This window comes from Diabrotica virgifera, chromosome 1 (genome assembly GCF_917563875.1).
Source record: "Diabrotica virgifera virgifera chromosome 1, PGI_DIABVI_V3a".
NCBI classification, from domain to species: domain Eukaryota; kingdom Metazoa; phylum Arthropoda; class Insecta; order Coleoptera; family Chrysomelidae; genus Diabrotica; species Diabrotica virgifera.
Window position 1 is genome coordinate 110,209,357 of NC_065443.1, and position 24,403 is coordinate 110,233,759.

The 24,403-nt window shown below is 33.1% G+C and overlaps 1 protein-coding gene across 1 annotated transcript in view; it reads left to right on the top strand.

Annotated features, from left to right (window-relative positions):
• The window catches only part of LOC114324272 (growth factor receptor-bound protein 10-like), a 616,793-nt gene that overhangs the window by 487,037 nt on the left and 105,353 nt on the right, over window positions 1-24,403 (top strand). Inside the window, exons 2-3 of the mRNA XM_050660652.1 lie at window positions 1,449-1,582; window positions 9,084-9,243. Coding sequence (XP_050516609.1) covers window positions 1,449-1,582; window positions 9,084-9,243 — 294 coding nt within the window. The remainder of the gene's footprint in view (window positions 1-1,448; window positions 1,583-9,083; window positions 9,244-24,403) is intronic.

The window sequence follows — 24,403 nt, forward strand, 5'->3', positions numbered from 1 at the left end:
TGGCTTTTGCCCAGTATCCATGATTTTTTATGTGATTTTTAACCATTGCTTTTCTATGAAGGATTTATAATAGGACGTAAGTTTTTTCAATCTTTTGTTTATAAAAAATCTCTTATCTTAAATGTCCTTTTAGGAAGCTCTGATGATGGCACGTAATGTGTTGAAAGTACTTAGCTGACTATTAAAAAATTTTTTACACACTTTCAATTTCTTTGAGAACATACACCTGTTTGCCGGTTTGACCCACAATCAATTGAGAACATTTTGTAGTGAAGAAATAATTGAACAAATAATAAAAGAGAGCTTTGAGAGCTTCAAAGTGCAAATTATTACTCTTTCATATCTGACGAAACGACCGACGTATCTCACGTGAAACAGCTTTCTCTAAATTTGAGATACATACAAGGTAAGAACAAGGCCTGACAGGAAAAGCATTGGGAAAAATAGTATTAAAGTTGTTGAAAGAACTGCACTTGAATTCGAAGAAATGTGTAGGAATCGGTACCGACTTTAATAATACTTAAATAACGATAAGTTTTGAATGATTATATGGCACTCAAAAGTGTGTGAAAAGTGCCTTAAAACTCACCATTGTAATCCTAATTTTTAAGAATTACCCCCAGATCCCCCAGCACCCCTTCCCAAAAAAAAATTTATGGCCCCTCCCGAAAATCGGTCCTGGATCCGCCCTTGCGCCCGGCACCCTGTAGATATGTTATAAGGACCTCTTTTTGAGTAAGTTTGTGCAAAAAAATCGAATCGGAATAATTTCGCTAGCGGGGGCGACGATACTGCCCGGTCTATATAGAAATCAGCCAGCCATTTCCTAGCATATTTCCCACACTGAACTAAAAATTCTGGATGGATTTTATAAGTCTTTCTTAAGACTTAATTTTTGATATTGCTGAGGTGATTTCCTCTGGAGTAAACTCATCGGCGCATTCAGGTGTAGACTGGTCTGACTGGTATTATACTAGCATACTTTAAGTATGATCTAACTTTCTTATTAAAATGCTAGAAATTGTCGTAATTGAGAACTTTAGTAATACTTTAAAAAATACCATTTATAATAATGGAGTTTTATTTTTTTTTGTAGCAAATAAATTGTACATGATAAAATAAACTCAGTTCCTCACTGAAGTTGTACATACAACTTGTGCGTGAGGGTTAAATTTAGAAATATTTGATGACGGGGGTCAGATATAGAACAAAACAACATATTTGGTATTAAAATAAATAGAAGTTGATCTATGGAATTGACTGTTCAATTTAACAAACCGTTAACCATTTTTCAAATGGATGTGTGATGTTTAGAATACAATAAGACAGTTAATCTTGTATTTATTTGCTTAACAAAAAGTGTTTTACAAAACAAACTTTTATTTTTAATAGTAAGCACTAATGTATCCTGTCAAAAAGAACCAACTTAAATGAATTTTCTTTTTCAGAGTGGTGTCGATATCCTCGCGCAAAGTGTACGTGTTCGCAAGGCGTCGGTTATGCTCGGTTACATGAAACTGTGGAGGAGACTTTTCGGGAAATACAATACGATGAATTAGCATCAACCAGTAGGGAGCAATCAGTAAGTACACATTTTATAAGAGTAGTTGTTAGTACTATACATAGTACAGTGGCGTACTGATAGATCAGCGGGCCCTGGTTCCAGTTCTGATACGGGCCCGCCCGCCCAATAAAAACTTTTTAATAAACATTAAATGTGAATCATCATCATATAAATGGGTACAAATGTATCATAAAATATATCGTATATTTATAAAAACTCAAGCTAATTTATAGTCCATTTACTCACGGTTTTGGTTGTAAATTTTAAAGAACCACTCGTATTAAGATGAAATTTGGCATGCACATAACTAACATGTCAAACAAAAAAAAACTTTTTGGGGGTGAAAAACATACGTTCAAGATAAGTCCGGAATTGGATACACTGACAATTCTAAGCAACTTTAGTTCTATAGAGTTTTTTCACTAAGTCAACACTTCGAGTTATTTTTAAGTGAATTTGTTAATTTTTCAAAAAAAAACACGTTTTGAGACGGTTTTTCGCAAATAACTCAAAAAGGAAGTATTTTAGCGAAAAAATATTCCAAATAAAAATATAGCTTATGCAAAAGTGAAAAAAATTGTGTATACACGAAGTTTGTAGATCCAGGAGGGCAGAGTAGTAGGTAATGAAAAGTACCTTCTTATTCGTGAAATTCCAAATCGAATATTTCAACGTGAAATAACCAAAAAATTAAGCACTTTTCGGGAAAAACACAGCATATTTTTTTTACATTTTTGAAAAAGTTTTAATTTTGTTTTTTTAGTTTCTGGCATCAATATTAAGTATGTAACGCTGTAAATAAAATTGATCCCTTTTTGGTAAAAAAATCGTAAAAATTACCCTCTAATTAGCATCATAAATGAAATTAATCGTTACCACTTCACAAGTTACTCGACTTATGTATTGTTTATATGATTTATAAATTTTATTGGTTCAAAATGCTTATTTTGAAATAATAAAATAATTGAAAAAAACGGAAAAAAAATTTTTAATTTGGAAAAAAATTTTTTTTTTTCAAAATAACTTAAAAATTATTGGTGATACTATTTATAGAGATTTTACTCTTGTGAATATTTTGGACTTTTTGTTTTCCTGAAGACAAAAGTTGGTTATATAAGATACGGCTCTTCAAAATTTGCATACACTCGTGATTAATGACTCGTTTAAGCCCATTTAACTATAGCCTTTTCAAAAATAAGCACTTTGAACCAACTAATCTTACAAATCTTATAAACAATACACAAGTAAAGTAATTTGTGAAGCGGTAATGATTAATTTCATTTCGGATGCTTTAGAGTGTGATTTTCTACAATTTTTACCAACCAAAAAGAAAAAGATACCAATATTATTTGGATCGTAACCTACTTACTTTTGATGTTAGAAATTTTTTTGAAAAACAATGGACTATTAAAACGGTAAATTAATATTAATACTATCGTTTTTTATACTGACATGACTGATCACTTTACGCCAGACGTTTTTATAAATAATGAAACTCAAACATGTTCTACATCTAAATCTCCAGTCATAATTATAAACCGGAAAACTAAAACAGCTTTTAAAAAATGAATATTGGAATGAAATTTATATTTTATTTATAAACAAGTTAAATAATTACTTACAAACCTCTAGGGAGATAAAACGGTTAAATAAAAAAATATCAAAAAAACCTTGGATAACGGTGGGGTTGATATATTTAATAAAATTACGAGGTTTTCTTAGAAATAGTAGATACCTAATAGATAAGTAGTAATAGATTTCTTAATTTTATTGTAGTCAAAGAATTACCTAAAAGTACAGGCTGAAAGATGAGGGTGCTATAATCACGAGTATTGAGCCTATTGTATTTGGATTATTTTTATGACACACCATATAAAACTTGCATTGATCAGTTTCCGAAGAGAAATTGGTAAGTTTATAAACAAATGTTGCAAAAAGGACTTCGGTAAGCAGATAAAATGAGTAAGCAACCTTACACTTACAAAGCTGTGTTAAATTTTGTTTTAAATATTTTTGATGAATAGGTATTTTTCGTTTGTATTGTTATAAGTACCTAGACAAAAATTAAAATTTATTAAGCAGTCACATTTCCTAGTGTGTACTTGTGTATTTCAAAATGTCCACATCAAATTAGAAACAAAAGAAGCAAAAAGTGCGTAAGGGCGGGCCCCTTCGGGGCCGGGCTCTGGTTCCGCGGAACCCGCAGAACCATACTCAGTACGCCACTGACATAGTACATTTCACGAATTTCACTATTTTGGATTAGGGATCAAAGGTTACTTGATTTGTGTTGTATCTAGAGTGCTTATATTATATGAATCTCGTACGTGTCCCATTTAACCACATTTTCAACACCTTATGGTCTTTGTTTCCTTGCATGAAATGCTCTTCATCATCTTCATGCCTTTCCTATCACAGTCCTAACTTTGTTGTACCCGCCAGAGACCTGCGTAGGTGATTCGTATTCGAGAACAGTGGACAAGACATCGACCAGCATCTTGTGACGAGCTAATCGCATTGTTCTCTTTTCATGACCACGAAAACCATTAATAAATACTTAAAAAGCCAAATTTTCCATCATATCTTCGAAAGTTGTTGGAGATGCAAGTCAAACTAGTTTGATTTTACTCAACAAACTTGACTTGAAAACCAAACTTTTTTTGTAAAAAAGTTTGACTTGACTTGATTTCGATATCGTTAGGTTTGACTTGAAATCAAACTTCTTCAAACAGTTTGAAGTTTGAATATCATATTGCACAAAGTGTTTTTTCTAATTCTAATTGAGAGCGTTTTTGTTTTGACTTATTTGGATAGGTGTAAACCTGGACACTGCTACTCCGCAAATTAGTTATAGTTCATATTTTTAGAGGTATATGCTTGGCTTGTTTGTTACGTTCGTTTTAAAGTGTGTGCTTTGTGCGATAATGTCTGAACCTGAACCTTTTTTGCCTCAGAATAAGTACCACATAGGTGTAACCAGGATGATCCTAAGGGGGGGGGGTTACAACTGCTTGATGGTCTCTGGGTAGTTAGGAATAGTAATGGTGTTAAGCGTATAGAGCTCAAGGTACATCCAAATGGGGGGGGTTATAACCCCCATAACCCCCACTGGTTATGCCTGTGCCGTACCAGAACAAATTGAGTCTGATTTTGAAGGTATTCCCACTGCAAAAATTAAGAGAAAAAAATCTGTAGACGAAACAGAATTAATTAATAAAAAGAAATATACTGATTTACTTTATGTTGCGGCAGGCGATTGCAAAACAATGAAAATTGCAAAGTGCATATTATATATAAAAATAAAGAACAACGTTATAAAATGACAAATAGTGGAACTAGTTCTTTAAAACGACATCTGATGCAAAATTACAAAAAATTCATTGAACCTACTCTGTCAAAATATATTTATATTTTGTTGTTCCTTCATAAATTTTTGTTGAAGTAGATTAAATTACACTTGGTATGATAAAAACACCATCCAACGATTTTTTTGATGTAACCTAGTAACACTCTTGATCACAAATCTTGAAGTAATACGAAGGATAGGAAGAGACCCAGAAATTTTATTAACGGTAAAACGAAGAAAACTCGAGTATTTGGGTCATCTGATGAGAGGTCATAAATACGCATTACTTCAATATATAATGCAAGGAAAAATAGAAGGAAAACGGAATCCAGGCCGTAGAAGAATGTCGTGGATGCGGAATTTGAGAGAGTGGTTTGGCTGCACCACTAATGAACTTTTTAGGTCAGCTGTAAACAAAGTCAGGGTAGCCTTGATGATTTCCAATCTCCGATAGGAGTGGCACAAGAAGAAGAAGTAACACTCAAATAAAAATATAAAAAAGTGAATAGAATGCATAAAATTATCACCGATTACCGATAGAACGAAACTTGCCAGCACACAATTTTACGCGTAAATGAATAATTTTCTTGAATTTGCGACTCTATTTTGACTTGAATCGCTACCCGTATCAAGTTACTTTTATATGGGACTCATATATTATATACTAGAGAATATATTATTTTTCAAACTCTTTCAAACTAGTTTGACAAACAGTTTGAATTTTCAAACCTGTAACCATTGAGCAGTTTGACTTGACTTGAATTATTTATCAGAAGGATTGACTTGAGTTTGACTTGAAATTAAGTCAAACCCAAGTCAATTTCAAACAACTAAGTCAAACTTGTGCAACTCTAATTAAACTGCGGCTATTAGACATGCTTCAAGTGTTTATGGCCATATCGCATGCTTAGTCTCTTCTGAAACTGTTCAAAATCATCTGTCTCGTATACAGCTATGGTCTGAAGCACATCCAAGACATCTCCTCGAAGAGCAATAGTCATATTTACAGCCTTTTCTTTTTCGGAACATCCATTCGCTTTTGCAGCTGATTCGAACTGTTCCATAGTTGTTCAATGACGATTTTCCGTCGAAAGTTGGAACTTTAAAACACAAACAGAATCTCCATTTCTTTCAAATGTCGGCCTTGGCTCCAACTTACATTTTCACCTCATCGTTTTTATTATTCTAACTTGAAATGAGTTCAATTCCTCTGTATGTTGCCCCTGATTCCTCCATCTTCTTTTCCATCTCTTTAATCTTTTATTCGAAAGCAGCAACATAATTTTTAACGGAGATATTCTATCGTCAAAGTGACATGTGGGCTGCTTAATTGTGTCTTGTGGGGGGTCATAGGATGCCAAAAGCCATATCCTTACGGATTTTTAACCATCAGTTGGATGTTTCAATAATAATGCCATTGCAACACATTTTATTTACATTTTAAGGGTTTTTACCCATGTATTTTTGGTGGCTCAGCATGTGATTTGTCTGCAACAGCACCAATGATGATCTACCTAGATCGAAAACGTTTTGTGATAGATGTGGCCTTTTGAGGGTTTTTTGAATAGATATACCTTTTATAAAGGGGTTTTTTATTAAATTTTTTTTCTGATTAATGGTATACCGCCAGCTAAAGGAAATTTTTCGTTGTGGATTTTGTATTTGTAGTTGTCTTCTTTTATCATATTACATCTTGAGTAATTTATTATTCTAACTGGGAAATAAGCCACAAAGGATCCCGCACAAACCTTATGGAAAATAGGTCCCAGTGGATTTCGTTCATACTTTGGAAAAATACTCTTTGAAGCATCCTGATAAAAAGTTCTCATGGGCATAACTCAATCGTATGAAGGATTTTCAAGATATAGAGGCCCAAACTCGGAAAATTATAAGATTTACGGGGTATTCCAATTCCGTGAGTTACTGGTTATTTGGCAACATGTAGAAGTTTGGATCAACGAAAAGTACTAGTAGTCTAGGATTTTTTCCTGGCTATCCAATGACGACCTTTACTTTGACCTTGACCTTCAACGGACGTCATCTTCTAGAGTTTCGAGGGTTTTAGGCATTAAATTGATATAAACAGATTACTCATGGGTTTTTGGGATCGCAAAACACGAATATGCCATCAGAATTGCCCTCCGGATGACGTGGTGGCCAGGGCCACTGTAAGGGACGTCATCTTCTAGAGTTTCGATGGTTTTCGGCATTTAATTGATGCAAATGAATTAGTGGAGGGTTTTTTGAGGTCGCTCAACACGAATATGCCACCAGAACCGACTCTTGGAGCACCTGGTTTCCAAGGTCAATGAAAGGGGCTCCTGAATTTTCGAGGGTCTTTGGTACTACATTAATGCAAACGGGCTAGTTATAGGTTTTTGGGGTTGCTGAACATGAATACGTGATCAGCACAGCCACAGGAGCACCTGGTACCTAAGACAGGTTATCTTCTGGAGTTTCGGAGGAATCAAATGGATTGCTCTTAGGTTTTTGGGGTTGCCGAACATGCATACATGCATACTACCGAACATGCACTACGGCACGTCATCTTCTGGAATTTCGAGGGTTTTCGGTACCAAACTGATGCAAACGGATTAGTACACACCGAGTATTCGGATGTTTTTTGAGTTGCTGTTCAAAGAAAGCGTATAAATTGATGAATAGTTTTTTTGCTATTTGTAGATTTTTATTAAAATAACCATGTTGTGCTATTCAATTGTTTTAATTTATTATAAAAAATATAAACTCAGTTTATATCTGACAATGTTTTTCCTTTATTTATTTTAATATTGATTTAATACATTCTATTTTGATAGTGGTATTCGTCGTGGCCACTAGATACTCCAGAGTCTTTTATCTAAGTCATATTCGTGTTCAGCAACCCCAAAAACACAAGAGTAATCCGCTTGCATCAATTTAGTACCGAAAACTCTCGAAACCCCAGAAGATGGCGTGCCTTAGGCACCAGGTACCCCGGTGTCTGTTCTGATGGCGTATTTGTGTTTAGCAGCCCCAAAAACTAAGGAGTAATACCCATCTGCATCAATTTAATGCCAAAACCTGTCGAAACTCCAGAAGAAGATCTGCCTTAGGCACCATGTGCTCCGTGGATCGGATATGATATCGAATTCACGTTCAGCAGCCCTAAAAGCCGGTGAGTAATCAGTTTCCATTAATTTAGTACCGAAAGCTCTCGAATCTCCAAAGCATGACATGCTTTTGGCACCAGGTACCCCGATGTCTGTTTTGATGGGGTATTCGTGTTCAGCAACTCCAAAAACCTATGAGTAATCCGGTTGCATCCATGTAGTACCAAAGACCCTCGAAACTCCAGGAGCCCCTTTCATTGACCTTGGAAACCAGGTGCTCCGGGAGTCGGTTCTGGTGGCATATTCGTGTTGAGCGACCTCAAAAAACCCTCCAGAATTCATTTGCATCAATTAAATGCCGAAAACCATCGAAACTCTAGAATATGACGTCCCTTGCAGTGGCCCTGGCCACCACGTCATCCGGAGGGCAATTCTGATGGCATATTCGTGTTTTGCGATCCCAGAAACCCATGAGTAATCTGTTTATATCAATTTAATGCCTAAAACCCTCGAAACTCTAGAAGATGACGTCCGTTGAAGGTCAAGGTCAAAGTAAAGGTCGCCATTGGATAGCCAGTAAAAAATCGTAGATTACTAGTACTTTTCCTTGATCCAAACTTCTACATGTTGCCGAATAACCAGTAACTCACGGAATTGGAATACCCCGTAAATCTTATAATTTTCCGAGTTTGGGCCTCTATATCTTGAAAATCCTTCATACGATTGAGTTGTGCCCATGAGAACTTTTTATCAGGATGCTTCAAAGAGTATTTTTCCAAAGTATGAACGAAATCCACTGGGACCTATTTTCCATAAGGTTTGTGCGGGGTCCTTTAACTTAAAAGATGATTTTGTTAACGTTTCGACTTACTTCTCGAACGTCGTTTTTAATATACAAAATATTAGTAACTACATATTACTATTTTGATAACGACGCCCGAGGTGGAAGCCGAAACGTCAATAAAATCATTTTTTTAGTTAAATTGTGACTTATTTACCAGTTAGAATAATAAATTACATAAACGCCACAAAGAAATAGCTTCAGAATAATATTCTCGAGTAATATTATTTTTTTCTTTTCTAGGAGGAATTGGCCTTTTTCAACGACAACGAAAGTTTTCAGTTAGTAGTGGTAGAAAGAAATTTGTGTGCTAGTGATTTGTGTCAACTTTTAGCTTTGAAAAATAGGACAGAAAAAAGTGTTCATTGGAGTATTATCGAACAGTGGAATGATCTAGGACTTGGTGAGTAATTTTAACCATTTAAAGGAAAATAAAATATTGAGTATTTGTAACATGATTCTGCTCATGAGATGAGAATATAGATGAATTAGGCAGTTACTTTTCAAAAAGTGAAGGAACTCCTGACTAATTGCATTATCAAGAGCGTAGGCGCAAAATTTCGAGCCAATGCTTTTTAAATGCATTTATTTTTTTCTTCGAATTCTGAAAAAACTAATAATAGGACTGGATCCCGCGTACCAAAAAAGTTGATTAATAGCCAGCTGAAAATTTGTTAATAGCTTAACGGTGTCTGGTTGGACAAACTTTGATGTACGGGAACACTGGAAATCGGGAAGTTTTAATTGTGGAACAGTTTAAAAATTTGGAACGTCAGATTACGAAAACGCCCCATGTATTTTGTAGGAAAGATTGTCAGACAGATCACTTTCCAATTGAATTGTTACTGTTTGATTAAACTCTCATGCAAAAATCAGACTGCATATAATTCCTGTCATTAGACATGTTCTTCGTGTTCCATTCATTAAAATGCCCAGTTGGTGATAAACACCAGTCTGATTTTTGCATGAGAGTTTAATGAAATGGTAACAAATCAATTGGAAGTTCTGTCCGACAAAATACATGAAACATTTTCGTAGTCTGACTTTCCAAATTTTTAACCTCTTCCACAATTAAAACTTCCCCTGTTCCAGTGTTCCCATACATCAAAGATTGTCCGACTAGACACCGTTAAGCTATTAACAAATTTTCAGCTTGGTATTAATCAACTTTTTTTGGTACGCGGGACCCAGGTCTACAAATATTCTTGAAAAATGTAAACGCAGAATCAAGGGTTACAATATTACCAAGAGCCGAAAGTCCCAGAAAACTTCTATAATGTTTATTTTAATAAGTTACAGGGGTGAAAGAAAAAGAGAAAATTTAGTGTGATTTTTAATTTCAATATCTCATTTTTTTGTTTATTTTAGGGGACTTCGGCCTTCGGTAATAATGTAATATTTCATTCTGCGTCTAAATTTTTCAAGAATAGTTATTGGTTTTCTCAGGATTTGAAAAAAAAATGAATGCTCTTGCTAATATAGAAAAAACATGTTATTAACAAAATCTTTTATCTTTTATTTTTATAGGTTAAACTATTGAATTTTATATCAAACTATTCATCAGCATTATCATTAACCTGTACGCGTCCACTGTTAGACATATGTCTCCCTCAGCTCTTTACATCTATCTCTGCATCCAATTACTGCTAATACGTTTCAGGTTTTCTTTCCATTCGGCAAAAGTAAGGGAGAAATAATGAATCTTTGCCACGTTTGCTTGCTGTCTCTTCTTCTTTAAGTGCCATCTCCGCGACGGAGGTCGGCGATCATCATAGCTATTCGGACTTTAGAGACGGTTGATCTGAAAAGTTCATTTGATGTACATCCGTACCACTCTCTCAGGTTGCGCAGCCACGATATTCTGCGTCTCCCTTTGCTTATTTTTCCTTGAATCTTTCCCTGCATAATGAGTTGGGGCAAGTTGTATCTCTCTCCACGTGTAATATGTCCGATATATTCCAATTTTCGTGTTTTTATTGTATTGAGGACTTCCATTTCTTTATTCATCTTTCTCAGAACCTCTTTGTTTGTGACGTGTTCTGTCCATGATATTTTCAGAATTCTTCTATACACCCACAACTCGAATGATTTTAGTTTTTTCATTGATGCCGCATTCAAGGTCCAAGCTTCCGTTCCGTAAAACAAAGTCGAGAAAACGTAGCACCTAGCCAACCTTACTCTTAGCTCTAACTTCAGATCTCTTGCGCAGAGTAGGTATTTTGTTAAAATTCGCTCTAGACTTTTATATTCTAATTTTAATTTCCTTGAAGTAATCATTTGTTTTCTTCTTCTTCTTCTTTTTGTATAGACATAACTCTGTCTGTTTTTTCAATGTGCCTCTAGTAAGTTGTCGTTCCATCGTTTTCGTGGTCTTCCCACTGATCGTCTTCCTATTGGGGAACCGTCTCTCGCTGTCCTGACTATCCTATTTGTTGTCATTCGGCTTATGTTCCATTATATTCCATTCTATTCTTCTGTTTCTTACCCAGTTATTAATGTTATACACCTTGCATCTCCGTCGTATATCTGTATTTCTGGCTCTGTCCCATAGTCTTACCATCGATTTTTCGAAGGGTTTTCATCTCCGCTGTTTCGAGCAATCTTTTTGTCCTCTCTGTGTCGGGTCGTGTATGTCATTATTGGTCTGATGACTGTTTTGTAAATTATTCCTTTCATTTCTTTTCCGATATTTTTATTTCTCCATATTGTGTCATTCAGGCAACCTGCGGCTCTGTTTGCTCTATTCACTTGATCTTTTACTTCTGTTTCGAGCCTTCCGTAGCTAGATAGTGTGATGCCTAGGTATTTAAACTTAAACTCCATCACTTGTTCTAGTATCTGACCTTCCAGCTCCAATTTACATCTTATTGGATCTGCTGTTATAACCATGCATTTTGTCTTGTGTGAGGAAATTAACATGTTAAATTTTCTGGCGATTATGTTGAATTGGTGCAGCATACGTTGTAAATCATCTTCACTTTGAGAGATTAGTATTGCATCGTCCGCATAGCAGATTATTTGAAGTTGTTTTTCTCCCATTTGGTATCCTTTTTTAGTTATTACTTTTTTTATTATTTCGTCCATGATCAGCTTGAACAATAAAGGACTCAAGGAATCCCCCTGTCTTATCCCATTGCCGGCTTCAATTGGGTCAGTTAATTCATCGTCCACTTTTACTTTTATTGTGTTGTTCTGGTAGATGTTTTCGATCGTTTTAATTATTCCTAGAGGTACCTCTCTCGAGTATAACAAATGGATAAGGTCCTTTAATGTGACCCTGTCAAATGCTTTCTTAATGTCCACGAAACATAAATATGCCGGTTTGTTGTATTCCAACGATTTCTCTTGAACTTGCCTCATTATAAATAGCCCAGTCGGGATAGCATTTGACCTTGCATTAAGAGCTGCCCCAAATTTTATTTTTCTAATCTTTAGGGAGGGTCAATATTAGTATAAATTTAAAATCTCGACTGAATTCCGCCGTTGCGTAAGCCGCCATCTTGATTTTAAACGAGAACCGTTTTTTCTCAATATCTCGGCTATTTTCAAATTTTTGACAAAAAGTGTAGAAACTGAAATTGTTGAAAATACGATTTTCTATAATTTCATGTATTATAATTTTTTTCGTGCGGTTGATATTTTCCGAGTTATGAGGGGAAAATAGTGACAGTTGTAGCATAATTATTGAATTATTGAATTATCTCGTTTATTATTAGTTTTACAACAAATATCTACCTATACAAAAATGAAGAGAATTAAATTTTGTACAATTTTGGTTCCATACATTTTTTTGACAAAATCAATATATAAGGTAGTACGTATGTGGTAAAGGTGCGAGCGTAAGACCTGATTGATTTTGTAGCAATTAGCAATAGTCTTTTTATGTCTTTTATATATTTAGTTTGGTTGATGTTTCATTGGAAGTTTCAAAAATTGTATAAAATATAATTCTCTTTATTTTTGTTTATGTACAGTTATGTCGTAAAGTTAATAATAAATGAGACAATTCAATAATTATGCTTCCCCTCCGCTTCCATTATTTTCCCCCTTAACTCGGAGAATATTGATCGTATAAAAAAATTGTGCCAAATAAATTGTAGGAAATTGCATTTCCAACAATTTTCTTTCCCACCATTTATGTCGAAAAGTTGAAAATGGCGGAGATATTAAGCAACAACAGTTCTCAGTTAAAATCAATATGACGGCTAATGCAACCGCGGAATTCAGTCGAGATTTTAAATTTACACTACTATTGATCTCTCCTAAAGGATAGAATTATAAAATTTGGGGCAGCTCGGAAACAAAATTCAATTCCATAATTATGCTTCCCCCACCAATTTTTACTATTTTCTCATGTAACTCGGAAAATATCAACCGCATGAAAAAAATTGTTAAAAAGAAATTGTAGGAAATTATATTTTGAACAATTTTAGTTAAAAATGGCGTTGATATTGAACAAAAACAATTGCTATAAAATCAATCCTGTCTTACGCTCGCGCCATTACCGCATACGTACTACCTTAAATATTAATTTTAGCGAAAAAATGAAAGAGACCAAAATTATGTATAATTTAATTCTCTTCATTTTTGTATGGGTACATATTTGTTGTAAATCTAATAATAAACGAGATAATTTAATAATTCAATAATTTTATGCTCCAACTCTCACTATGTTCCCCTCATAACTCGGAAAATATCGACCGCACGAAAAAAATTATAATAAATAAAATTATAGAAAATCACATTTTCAACAATTTAAGTTTTGAAACTTTTTGTCAAAAAATAAAATGGCGGAGATATTGAGCAAAAACGGTTCTCGTTTAAAATCAAGATGGCGACTAACGCAACGGTGGAATTCAGTCGAGATTTTAAATTTATACTAATATTTACCCTCCCTAAATATTAGAAAAATAAAATTTGGGGCAGCTCCTAATGCAAGGTTAGGTCTGTTATTCGTCTAACCCGACTGGACTAAAATATAGCGTCAGTGCATGACCTTCCCGACCTAAAACCTTGTTGTTCTTCTGCTAATGTTATAATTTCATTCAATTTGTTTGTTATCACTTTGGTTGTTAATTTTAATGTGTCTATTGAATAAAAAGAAGTATTTGCTTTTACTTACAAGTATTTAAGTATTTACTTAATACTAATTGAATAAAGTAATTTCTTTAATGCTTTATTCAATTACTATTAAGTAAATACTTAAATACGAGGAAGTAAAAGCAAAGACTTCTTTTTATTCAATAGACCCACTTCAGGTAAATACTTAAATACGAGGAAGTAAAAGCAAAGACTTCTTTTTATTCAATAGACCCACTGTTGTGTTTAATAAGTAAATTCATCTGTAATCCTCCGGGTCTGATTTGTCTCCTTTTTTGAAGAGAGGTATTAGGATGCTTGATCTCCATTCTTGTGGTATTCTGTTTTGTTCTATTATTTTTTGTATTAGTTTTAATATTTGTTTAGATAGATCTTGTCCTCCGTACTTTAGGAGTTCGTTCGATATTCTGTCCTCTCGTGGAGATTTTCTATTTTTTAATTTTCTTAATGCTTCCTTTACCTCTTCCTCCTCGATGTTTATTTCTTCGTTTGTTGTAACTTCAGGTGTTGGTGGTTCATTATGGTCGCCTTTAGCAAATAGAGATCGGAAGTAGTCTGCCCATGTTTCCTTCTGAATGTGTTCCGCTTTTATTAACACAACAGGCATACAACCACTACAAACGAATCACAAACGAAACGAATACTTTAGTGAGGCAAATAAAAAGGGAGCACTGGCAGAGTTTTATCAAAACAGATGGAACACGACTTCTACGGGACACAAAAAGAAGTATGGAGAATGATCAGAGGGCAAAGCAATGAGATGAACGAATTAATAAAAAAAGTAATCATTTGTGAAGCTGATAATTGTTATAAAGATATGCATATTGGTCTACTCGTTCGATATTGGTTGGTCGTATTTCTATGCGTTTTAGATAGTATCATAAATTTTGTCTTCTTGGTGTTCGTTGTTAGACCGTATTCTTAGCTATACATCGCTATTCGGCTAAAATGACAGTCTCTTGCTGTAAATGTTAATTGAAGGTGATTCATCTAACCTAAAACGATTTTGATAAATCTTCTTAGTTGTGTCCCAAGCAGCATCCGTAGATTTCATGATCGCACTAATTGCATATATTTTTTCATTTTCGGGTTATTGAGTTGACTCGAGTCATTTCTGGTATACTCAGCTAACAATGTATGTACTCCTATTCTTTAGTTATAATCACAAAATTTCAAATGTTTCCCATTTGATAATATTATTATTTAGTCGGAAATTCCATATTTCAGATAAAACAAGTGTGAACTATATCTTTCTTATCTCTATATTCCCAGAGATAAAACCAGACGAGCGGCTACTCCACCCTAGTCCTTCAAATTGATAAGGACGAAGTCTTTATCAATTTTCAATTTAAGGTACCTAAATAAATAAAAAAAATTTCCATTGGAATTAATCAATTTGTTTACTTAAATTAAAAATATTGGCGTTTTAGACCGAGCTAAAAATAAATCGAACGAATCTGTTTTATTATCAACGAATTTTGCAGATATCTATAACAAGGTGCTGAAACTGTTTTCTTGTGGCATGTCTAAGTTAAATAAATATTATTAGCCCAATAAATGACCGTTTTGGAGTGTAATTTCCAGGGGCAACTCCGAATTGCATGAAAATTTGGATTTAGGTTCTACTTACCCTCCACTTCAAAGTTGAATTTGTGCCGTTGGTTGCTTTTACTTGGGGGGGGGGGGTGACATTTACCCCTTCTCGGGGGGTGAAAAACGGGTCTTTAAAATAAGGCCGGAAATGGATAAATTCACTTATTTTAAGCACCTTTTGTTCTATAAAGTTTTTTACGTAAGTCAATACTTTTCGAGTTATTCGCGATTTAAAATGTTGATTTTTCGACAAAAAAACTACGTTTTCAGACAGTTTTTCCCAAATAACTCAAAAAGTAAATATTATATCGAAAAAAATATTTTTAGCAAAAGTGTAGCCTATAAAAAAACGAAAAAAATGGTGTACCAGTAAAGTCTACAAATTGAATAGAAGCAAAGTTGTAGCTCATGAAAAATACGTTCTTATTCGTCTAATTCCAAATCGAATAATTCAACGCGGAATCACCGAAGAAAGAAGAGTTTTTCGGGAAAACCTTATTAACACTTTTAAAGTATCGAAAAAAAGCTTATTTGTTTTTTACAAAAGTTTACAGCATCAAAAATAAACGAGTTACAGTGAAAAAAAATGTTGGCCCCTTTTTTTTTGTAAAAAAAAGATCGTGAAAACCTCCCCCTATTTAGCACCCTACATGAAATTAATCGTTTGACTTTACCATCTATTTTAACTGTATGTGTATTGTTTATATGATCTGTAAGTTTAATTGGTTTGAAGTGCTTATTTTTGAAAACATTTGGTTTTATAGTAAAAAAAATATTTCTAAAAATTTTTGAAAAATTTCATTTTTTCAAAATAACTTAAAAAGTATTAGTGATAAGAAAAATCTTAAGGAATAAAAAATGTAGGTTTTGCTATTATAAATATGCTAGTTTTATTTTGTTTCTCCGTAAGACAAAAATTGGTTAAGATATGGCTGTTCAAAATTTGCATACACTCGTGATTACTGACCCATTCAAGCTTTCTCAATTATAACCCTTTCAAAAATAAACACTTTAAACCGGTGAGACTGACAGATCATATAAAAAATAGATAGGTAAGTAAATTGTTTGTAAAGCGGTAGCGATTAATTTCATTTGGGGAGCTAAACATGGCGAGATTTTCATGATTTTTTACAAAAAAAAGAGGGCCAACTTTATTTTGAGCGTAACTCGCTTATTTTTAATGCTAAGACTTTTGTTAACAATTAAAACAAAGCTTTTTATAAACACTTTAAAAAAGTTTAAATGGGTTTTTCCCGAAAAGTGCTTAATTTTTCGGTGATTTCACCTTGAAATATTCGATTTGGAATTAGACGAATAAGAACGTATTTTTCATGAGCTACAACTTTGTTTTTATTTGATTGATAGACTTTAATGATACACCATTTTTTTGGGTTTTTATAAGCTACACTTTTGCTAAGGACATTTTTTTCCATAAAATATTTACTTTTTGAGTTATTTGCGAAAAACCGTCTGAAAACGTAGTTCTTCTGTCGAAAAATCAACATTTTCAATGGCAAATAACTCGAAAAGTGTTCGACTTAGGTAAAAAACTTTATAGAACAAAAGTTGCTTAAAATCAGTCAATTTATCAATTTCCGGTCTTATCTTGAACCTATGCTTTTTCACCCCTGAGAAGGGGTGACTGTCACCCCCCAAGTAAAAGCAACCAACGGCACAATTTCAACTTTGAAGTGGAGCGTAAGTAGAACCTAAATTCAAATTTTCATGCAATTCGGAGTTGCCCCTGAAAATTACACGGTATCGCCGAATTTCCCGTTCATTTACTGGGCTATATGTTTATATGATAATAGTACATAATACATTCTTTCACGGTTTTTGCTGTAAACTGTAAATTTTAAAGAACCACTTGGATTGACGGGAAATTTGGCATACGCATAGCTAACATGTCATAGAAAAAAAGTGATATTGTGCTGATGTGTGCTTTTCCCCTGGGGGTAAGTTTCACCCCTTCTCAGGGGTGAAAAAATATACCTCCATAATACGTCCCGAAATGGATAAGCTGACTAATTTTAAGCAACTTTTGTTCTATAGAGTTTTTTCATTAAGTCAATACCTACTTTTCGAGTTATTTGCGAGTGAATATTTTCATTTTTCAACAAAATAACCACGTTTTTAGACGGTTTTTCGCAAATAACTCGAAAAGTAAGAATTTTATCAAAAAAAAACATTCTTAATAAATAGAGTCTTTAAAAAAGTGAACAAAATAGTGTATGCACGAGGTCTCTAGCCTTGGTAGCGGCAGAGTTATAGCTAGGGAAAAATACGTTCGTATTCGCCAAATTTCAAATAGTATAATTAAACATGAAATATCCAAAAAATGAAGCCCTTTTTGGAGAAAACTCATTACAGCTTTTTTAAAGTGTTTAAAAAAGATTTATTTCTGTTTTTATAAAAAAATGTTTCTAGCATCAAATGTAAGCACATTACGATCAAATTTATGTTGGTCCCTTTTGCTTTGGCAAAAAAAATCTGGAAAATCACCCAATAATTAGCAACTAAAATGAAATTAATCGTTACCGCTTTATAGGCAAGGCGAAAACGGCGGGTTTCTTGGAAAAAATATTCCTATGAGATTTTTTCGCATAATCACATTTGTAATACACCCCAGAATAAGGTTCAAGAAGTCACCCACGAGAAAAGTGGTCCTAATTTTTTTTGTATTTTGTATTTTGACAACGAAACCCGATTTGGGCTTCGAAACGTTAATAAATTCATTTTTTAGTAAAATTGTGGCTTATTTCTCATAGAAAATACTTAATTATAAAAATGCCACAAGAAAATAGCTTCAGAATAACATTAATTTTTTTTAACAATTTTTTTAATCAAATTGCAAAAATTATTATTTCTGGTCTGGACAAATTTTTTTTAGGTTTTTTGACTATTCTGGACAAGAAACGTCTCTTGTAATTTTTCTCTAAAGTTGATGGTTTACGAGTTATAAGCAACTTCAAATTTGAAAAACGCAAAAATTGCCATATTTAAGACTTAATAACTACGTTAAAATTTATTATTATGAAAGTCAGAAAGTGACTAAATGAAAGTTTAAAGCCCCCCCTATATGATCCTGAAGAAATTTAAAGCCCTCCCTATATGAAATTTGTGTCATTAATTTATTACTAAGCTGTTATTTTTAATTATTAACAATAAGCCGTAAGAACATATTGACGCGGCTGTAAATATGAGTGCGAGTAAGATGCCCCATTGGACTGCCGGAGTGGCATCTCTCTCGCACTCACCATAGACGGCCGCCTAATACGTGCTGGCGCTCATTATTATTAATTAAAAATAACAGCTTAGTAATAAAATTATGACAAAAATTTCTTCAGGATCTTGTAGGGGGGCCTTAAACTTTGATTTAGTCACTTTCTGACTTTCATAATAATAATTTTTAACCAATTTATTAAGCCTTGAAAATCGCCATTTTTCTTTTTTTTTTTAATTTGAAATTGTTTATAACTCGAAAACGATCAACTTTAGAGAAAAATTACAAAAGACCTTTTTTGTCCAGAATGGTCCAAAAAACCTAACAAAAATTTGTATGGGCCAAAAACATTGATTTTTGCAATTTGATTAAAAAAAATTTTTAAAAAAATTGGACCACTTTTCACGTGGGCGACTTCTTGAACCTTATTCTGGGATGTCTCACGAATTTGATTATGCAAAAAAATCTCACGGGAATATTTTTTCTAACGAACCCGCCGTTTTCGCCTTTCAAGTTGCTTTAGTTATGTTGTGGTTATACGATCTATAAGTTTGATCGATTCAAAAGTGCTTAGTTTTAAGAAAAATTGGTTTTAAAGTAAAATTTTTAAAAATTTTAGTTTTGAAAAAAATGCTTTTTTCCGAAATTACTTAAAAATTATTCAAAATATATAAATTCTCAAACAATAAAAAAGTCGGATTTGCTTTTCTGAATATCTTGTAAATTTTGTTTTTCTGTTAGACAAAAACTGGTTAAGATATGGCTGTTTAAAATATGCATACGCTCGTGATTAGTGACTTCTTCAAGATCTTTCAACTACAGCTCTTTCAAAAATAAGTACTTTAAACCGAAGAAAAACCAAAACGTGGTTATTTTGTTGAAAAATGAACATATTCACTCGCAGATATCTCGAAAATTATTTACTTAATAAAAAAACTGGAAACTTCATTTCCAGACTTATTTTAGACATATATTTTTTCACCCTCGGGAAGGGGTGAAACCCACCCCCAGGGCAAAAGCACACATCGGCAGAATATCACTTTTTCTCTTTGACTTGTTAGCTATGTGTATGCCAAATTTCATGTCAATCCAAGTGGTTCTTTAGAATTTAGAGATTTTGCAATATTTTACCGTTAAAGAACGTAAATACTATGAGATTAGCTACAGTTGACAATTACATTTTTACCTAAAAAGATTTGATTCCACTCCGGAAATCGTTTTCAAGATTATTAAAGAAAAGAAATTGTGTTGAGAGGGTGTATAACGGCCAAGTTGTTGATGGATGAGGTTGTTTTATCAAAAAATAAAATCATTGAGGTAGGTCAAGTACGTCAGCTACAACCAGTAGAGAGATGAAAACAGCATTTTCAGGAGATGCTAGGCACGCCCAAGGATAATGCAAATGAAATTGTCGAAAACCAGAATACATATAGACTTAAATCAAATCACTACCAAATCTCTGAGAAATACCAAGTTCCCGGGAATCAAAAACATTGCTGCCATAATACTTAAAACTTATCCGCATCCAACCGCTGAACTTTTTCTTCCCATAATCCGAGAGATATGGGAAACAAACCGCAGTCCACTACTACTACGGTATGCGATGCGGCAAAATAAACAGTACTGAAATTCGTATGCCTCAAATTAGGCTATTGATTATATTCAAAATAAGATAGCTAAAAGGAACTACAACGTTAACGGAGTTTTATTATTTCATATGGTCAATGGACATCTATATATGAAAAAACCGCGGAGTGCTACCATTTAAAGGGGTGCGTTTTTGAGAAATGGGTGAATTAGTCCCTGGGCACAGGTTACGTTAGGGTGAGTTCTATGCCCTTTTGGTACAAACATATCTACATAAATACAAGTTTTGCTTGAAAAAATAGCATGTAAATGTACCAAAGGATGTACAAAAAACTGCGGTTGTAGGAAGACAGGAATTAGTTGTTCAATATTCTGCAAAGGGTGCATGTGCATGGGTACTAATTGTGGGAACTCTAAGATAACTGAGGTGTCAGAGGAAGATATTGAAGCTAATGCTAACAAAGAGATGGACTTTGATTTTGAAAATTTTTTTATATGTCAACGTTTAAATAATTTTAACTAAAGTGATGTTTTCTAAGACTAATGTTTATGTAATTTTTGTAAAAGAAATAATTTTAAATAATACAGGTAAAAAAATATCAAAGAATCGCTCGGTTTCCATTATTTAAATATAGATGATACACCATTTTAAAGAACAGAAAGTAAGCCCTCTTTATTGAGCAATATATAGTATATTCATGTACAGGAAAAACAAAATTATAATGAGAAATTTAAAAAATAATCCTAAAATCAAAAATCGTTGCAAGTACTTATTACATTTTGAAAAATAATATCTTATTCAAAAATATTACTAGAATTTTTTGTAATACACCATTTTAAAGTAAACAAAATAAGCTTTTTTCATTATATAATATAATATAATATAATATAATACCTAAATGTAGAAGAAAAAAGTTATAATGAGAAATTTCAAAAGTAATCGTAAAAAATGTAAAAAATAATAGTTTTTTATATTACGTATTATACAATATATAATATAATATTATATTATGTACTAATAATATATTAGTAATATATTAATAATATATTATATAATAATATTATTTTATTTTTATATTATATTCTAAAAAAATCGTTAAAAGTATAAAACATTGAAAAACCATAATCTCTTTAAAAAAAGTCGTACAACATTATACAGTAGACCATTTTAAAGGTAATTGATTTCTTTTCCTATTACGTGTACATTGCATATACCTAAAATTACGTGGAAAAAAGTTACAGAACAATATTTGCGAAATAACAAGGAAAATTGCCCAAAATTGCTGTGAGTGGCAAACTTTGAAAAATCATATTTCGAAAACTATAAATCCCAATTAGCTCTACTAAACAACATTTTAAAGAAGAAATATGTAGGTTTTTTTTCTGTAAAGCAATACCTATACCTATATCCTCGTGGACAAAAGTTATGGGACAAAAAACAAAATTTCTTTCTTTTGGGTTTCTTTGTGCTTTTTCTTTTGAATATATTTTCGTAAAAAAAAGTGTCATTGACTTTAAAAAGTGATATTTAGATAGTAAATTTAACCAGAAACAATTTTTATGTAGATATGTTTGTACCAAAAGGGCATAGAACTCACCCTAACGTAACCTGTGCCCAGGGACTAATTCACCCATTTCTCAAAAACGCACCCCTTTAAATGGTAGCACTCCGCGGTTTTTTCATATATAGATGTCCACTGACCATATGAAATAATAAAACTCCGTTAACGTTGTAGTTCCTTTTAGCTATCTTATTTTGAATATAATCAATAGCCTAATTTGAGGCATTCGAATTTCAGTACTGTTTATTTTGCCGCATCGCATACCGTAGTAGTAGAGGACTGCGGTTTGTTTCCCATATCTCTCGGATTATGGGAAGAAAAAGTTCAGCGGTTGGATGCGGATAAGTTTTAAGTATTATGGCAGCAATGTTTTTGATTCCCGGGAACTTGGTATTTCTCAGAGATTTGGTAGTGATTTGATTCAAGTCTATATGTATTCTGGTTTTCGACAATTTCATTTGCATTATCCTTGGGCGTACCTAGCATCTCCTGAAAATGCTGTTTTCATCTCTCTACTGGTTGTAGCTGACGTACTTGACCTACCTCAATGATTTTATTTTTTGATAAAACAACCTCATCCATCAACAACTTGGCCGTTATACACCCTCTCAACACAATTTCTTTTCTTTAATAATCTTGAAAACGATTTCCGGAGTGGAATCAAATCTTTTTAGATAAAAATGTAATTGTCAACTGTAGCTAATCTCATAGTATTTACGTTCTTTAACGGTAAAATATTGCAAAATCTCTAAATTCTAAAGAACCACTTGGATTGACATGAAATTTGGCATACACATAGCTAACAAGTCAAAGAGAAAAAGTGATATTCTGCCGATGTGTGCTTTTGCCCTGGGGGTGGGTTTCACCCCTTCCCGAGGGTGAAAAAATATATGTCTAAAATAAGTCTGGAAATGCAGTTTCCAGTTTTTTTATTAAGTAAATAATTTTCGAGATATCTGCGAGTGAATATGTTCATTTTTCAACAAAATAACCACGTTTTGGTTTTTCTTCGGTTTAAAGTACTTATTTTTGAAAGAGCTGTAGTTGAAAGATCTTGAAGAAGTCACTAATCACGAGCGTATGCATATTTTAAACAGCCATATCTTAACCAGTTTTTGTCTAACAGAAAAACAAAATTTACAAGATATTCAGAAAAGCAAATCCGACTTTTTTATTGTTTGAGAATTTATATATTTTGAATAATTTTTAAGTAATTTCGGAAAAAAGCATTTTTTTTCAAAACTAAAATTTTTAAAAATTTTACTTTAAAACCAATTTTTCTTAAAACTAAGCACTTTTGAATCGATCAAACTTATAGATCGTATAACCACAACATAACTAAAGCAACTTGAAAGGCGAAAACGGCGGGTTCGTTAGAAAAAATATTCCCGTGAGATTTTTTTGCATAATCAAATTCGTGAGACATCCCAGAATAAAGTTCAAGAAGTCGCCCACGTGAAAAGTGGTCCAATTTTTTTAACAATTTTTTTTAATCAAATTGCAAAAATCAATATCTTTGGCCCATACAAATTTTTGTTAGGTTTTTTGGACCATTCTGGACAAAAAAGGTCTTTTGTAATTTTTCTCTAAAGTTGATCGTTTTCGAGTTATAAACAATCAAATTAAAAAAAAAAAGAAAAATGGCGATTTTCAAGGCTTAATAAATTGGTTAAAAATTATTATTATGAAAGTCAGAAAGTGACTAAATCAAAGTTTAAGGCCCCCCTACAAGATCCTGAAGAAATTTTTGTCATAATTTTATTACTAAGCTGTTATTTTTAATTAATAATAATGAGCGCCAGCACGTATTAGGCGGCCGTCTATGGTGAGTGCGAGAGAGATGCCACTCCGGCAGTCCAATGGGGCATCTTACTCGCACTCATATTTACAGCCGCGTCAATATGTTCTTACGGCTTATTGTTAATAATTAAAAATAACAGCTTAGTAATAAATTAATACAGCCAACTACAGGTTTTACCCCCTTTTTAAAGGTTTAAAATAGGTCTTTCATTTTCAATAATCTCGTTTTTTTTTTCAATCAGAATTACTTTTCAAGTAGTTGATCGATTACTCAGCGACACTCATCCATGATGAACTGCACATACACCTTTTATAGGTACTGTAACCAAATTTAAATCTGGTAACAACCCTACTGATATACACAGCGCGCTTACGCCCGTCGCTGCTTCAAAATTTTCAGACACTAGCCGGTCCCGAGCCGCCCGAGCGACAGCGAGATAACAATTTACTGTAACCACAAATGAGACTGATAACAGAATATAATAAAGTGCAACTGAGTCACATAAACTCGCCAATATTTTCGTGTGTCTACGAGTAGTTGGCTATTTACTGAATTAGGTACTATTAACACATAATATAATAATATATTTCTATTGGTAAAAATATAGATAAATGGAATTATTCATCGTCATAAAATATTTATTTGCAAGATTTTTAACTGTTACCAATGGTAACAGTGGTTACATGGACGCTTCGCC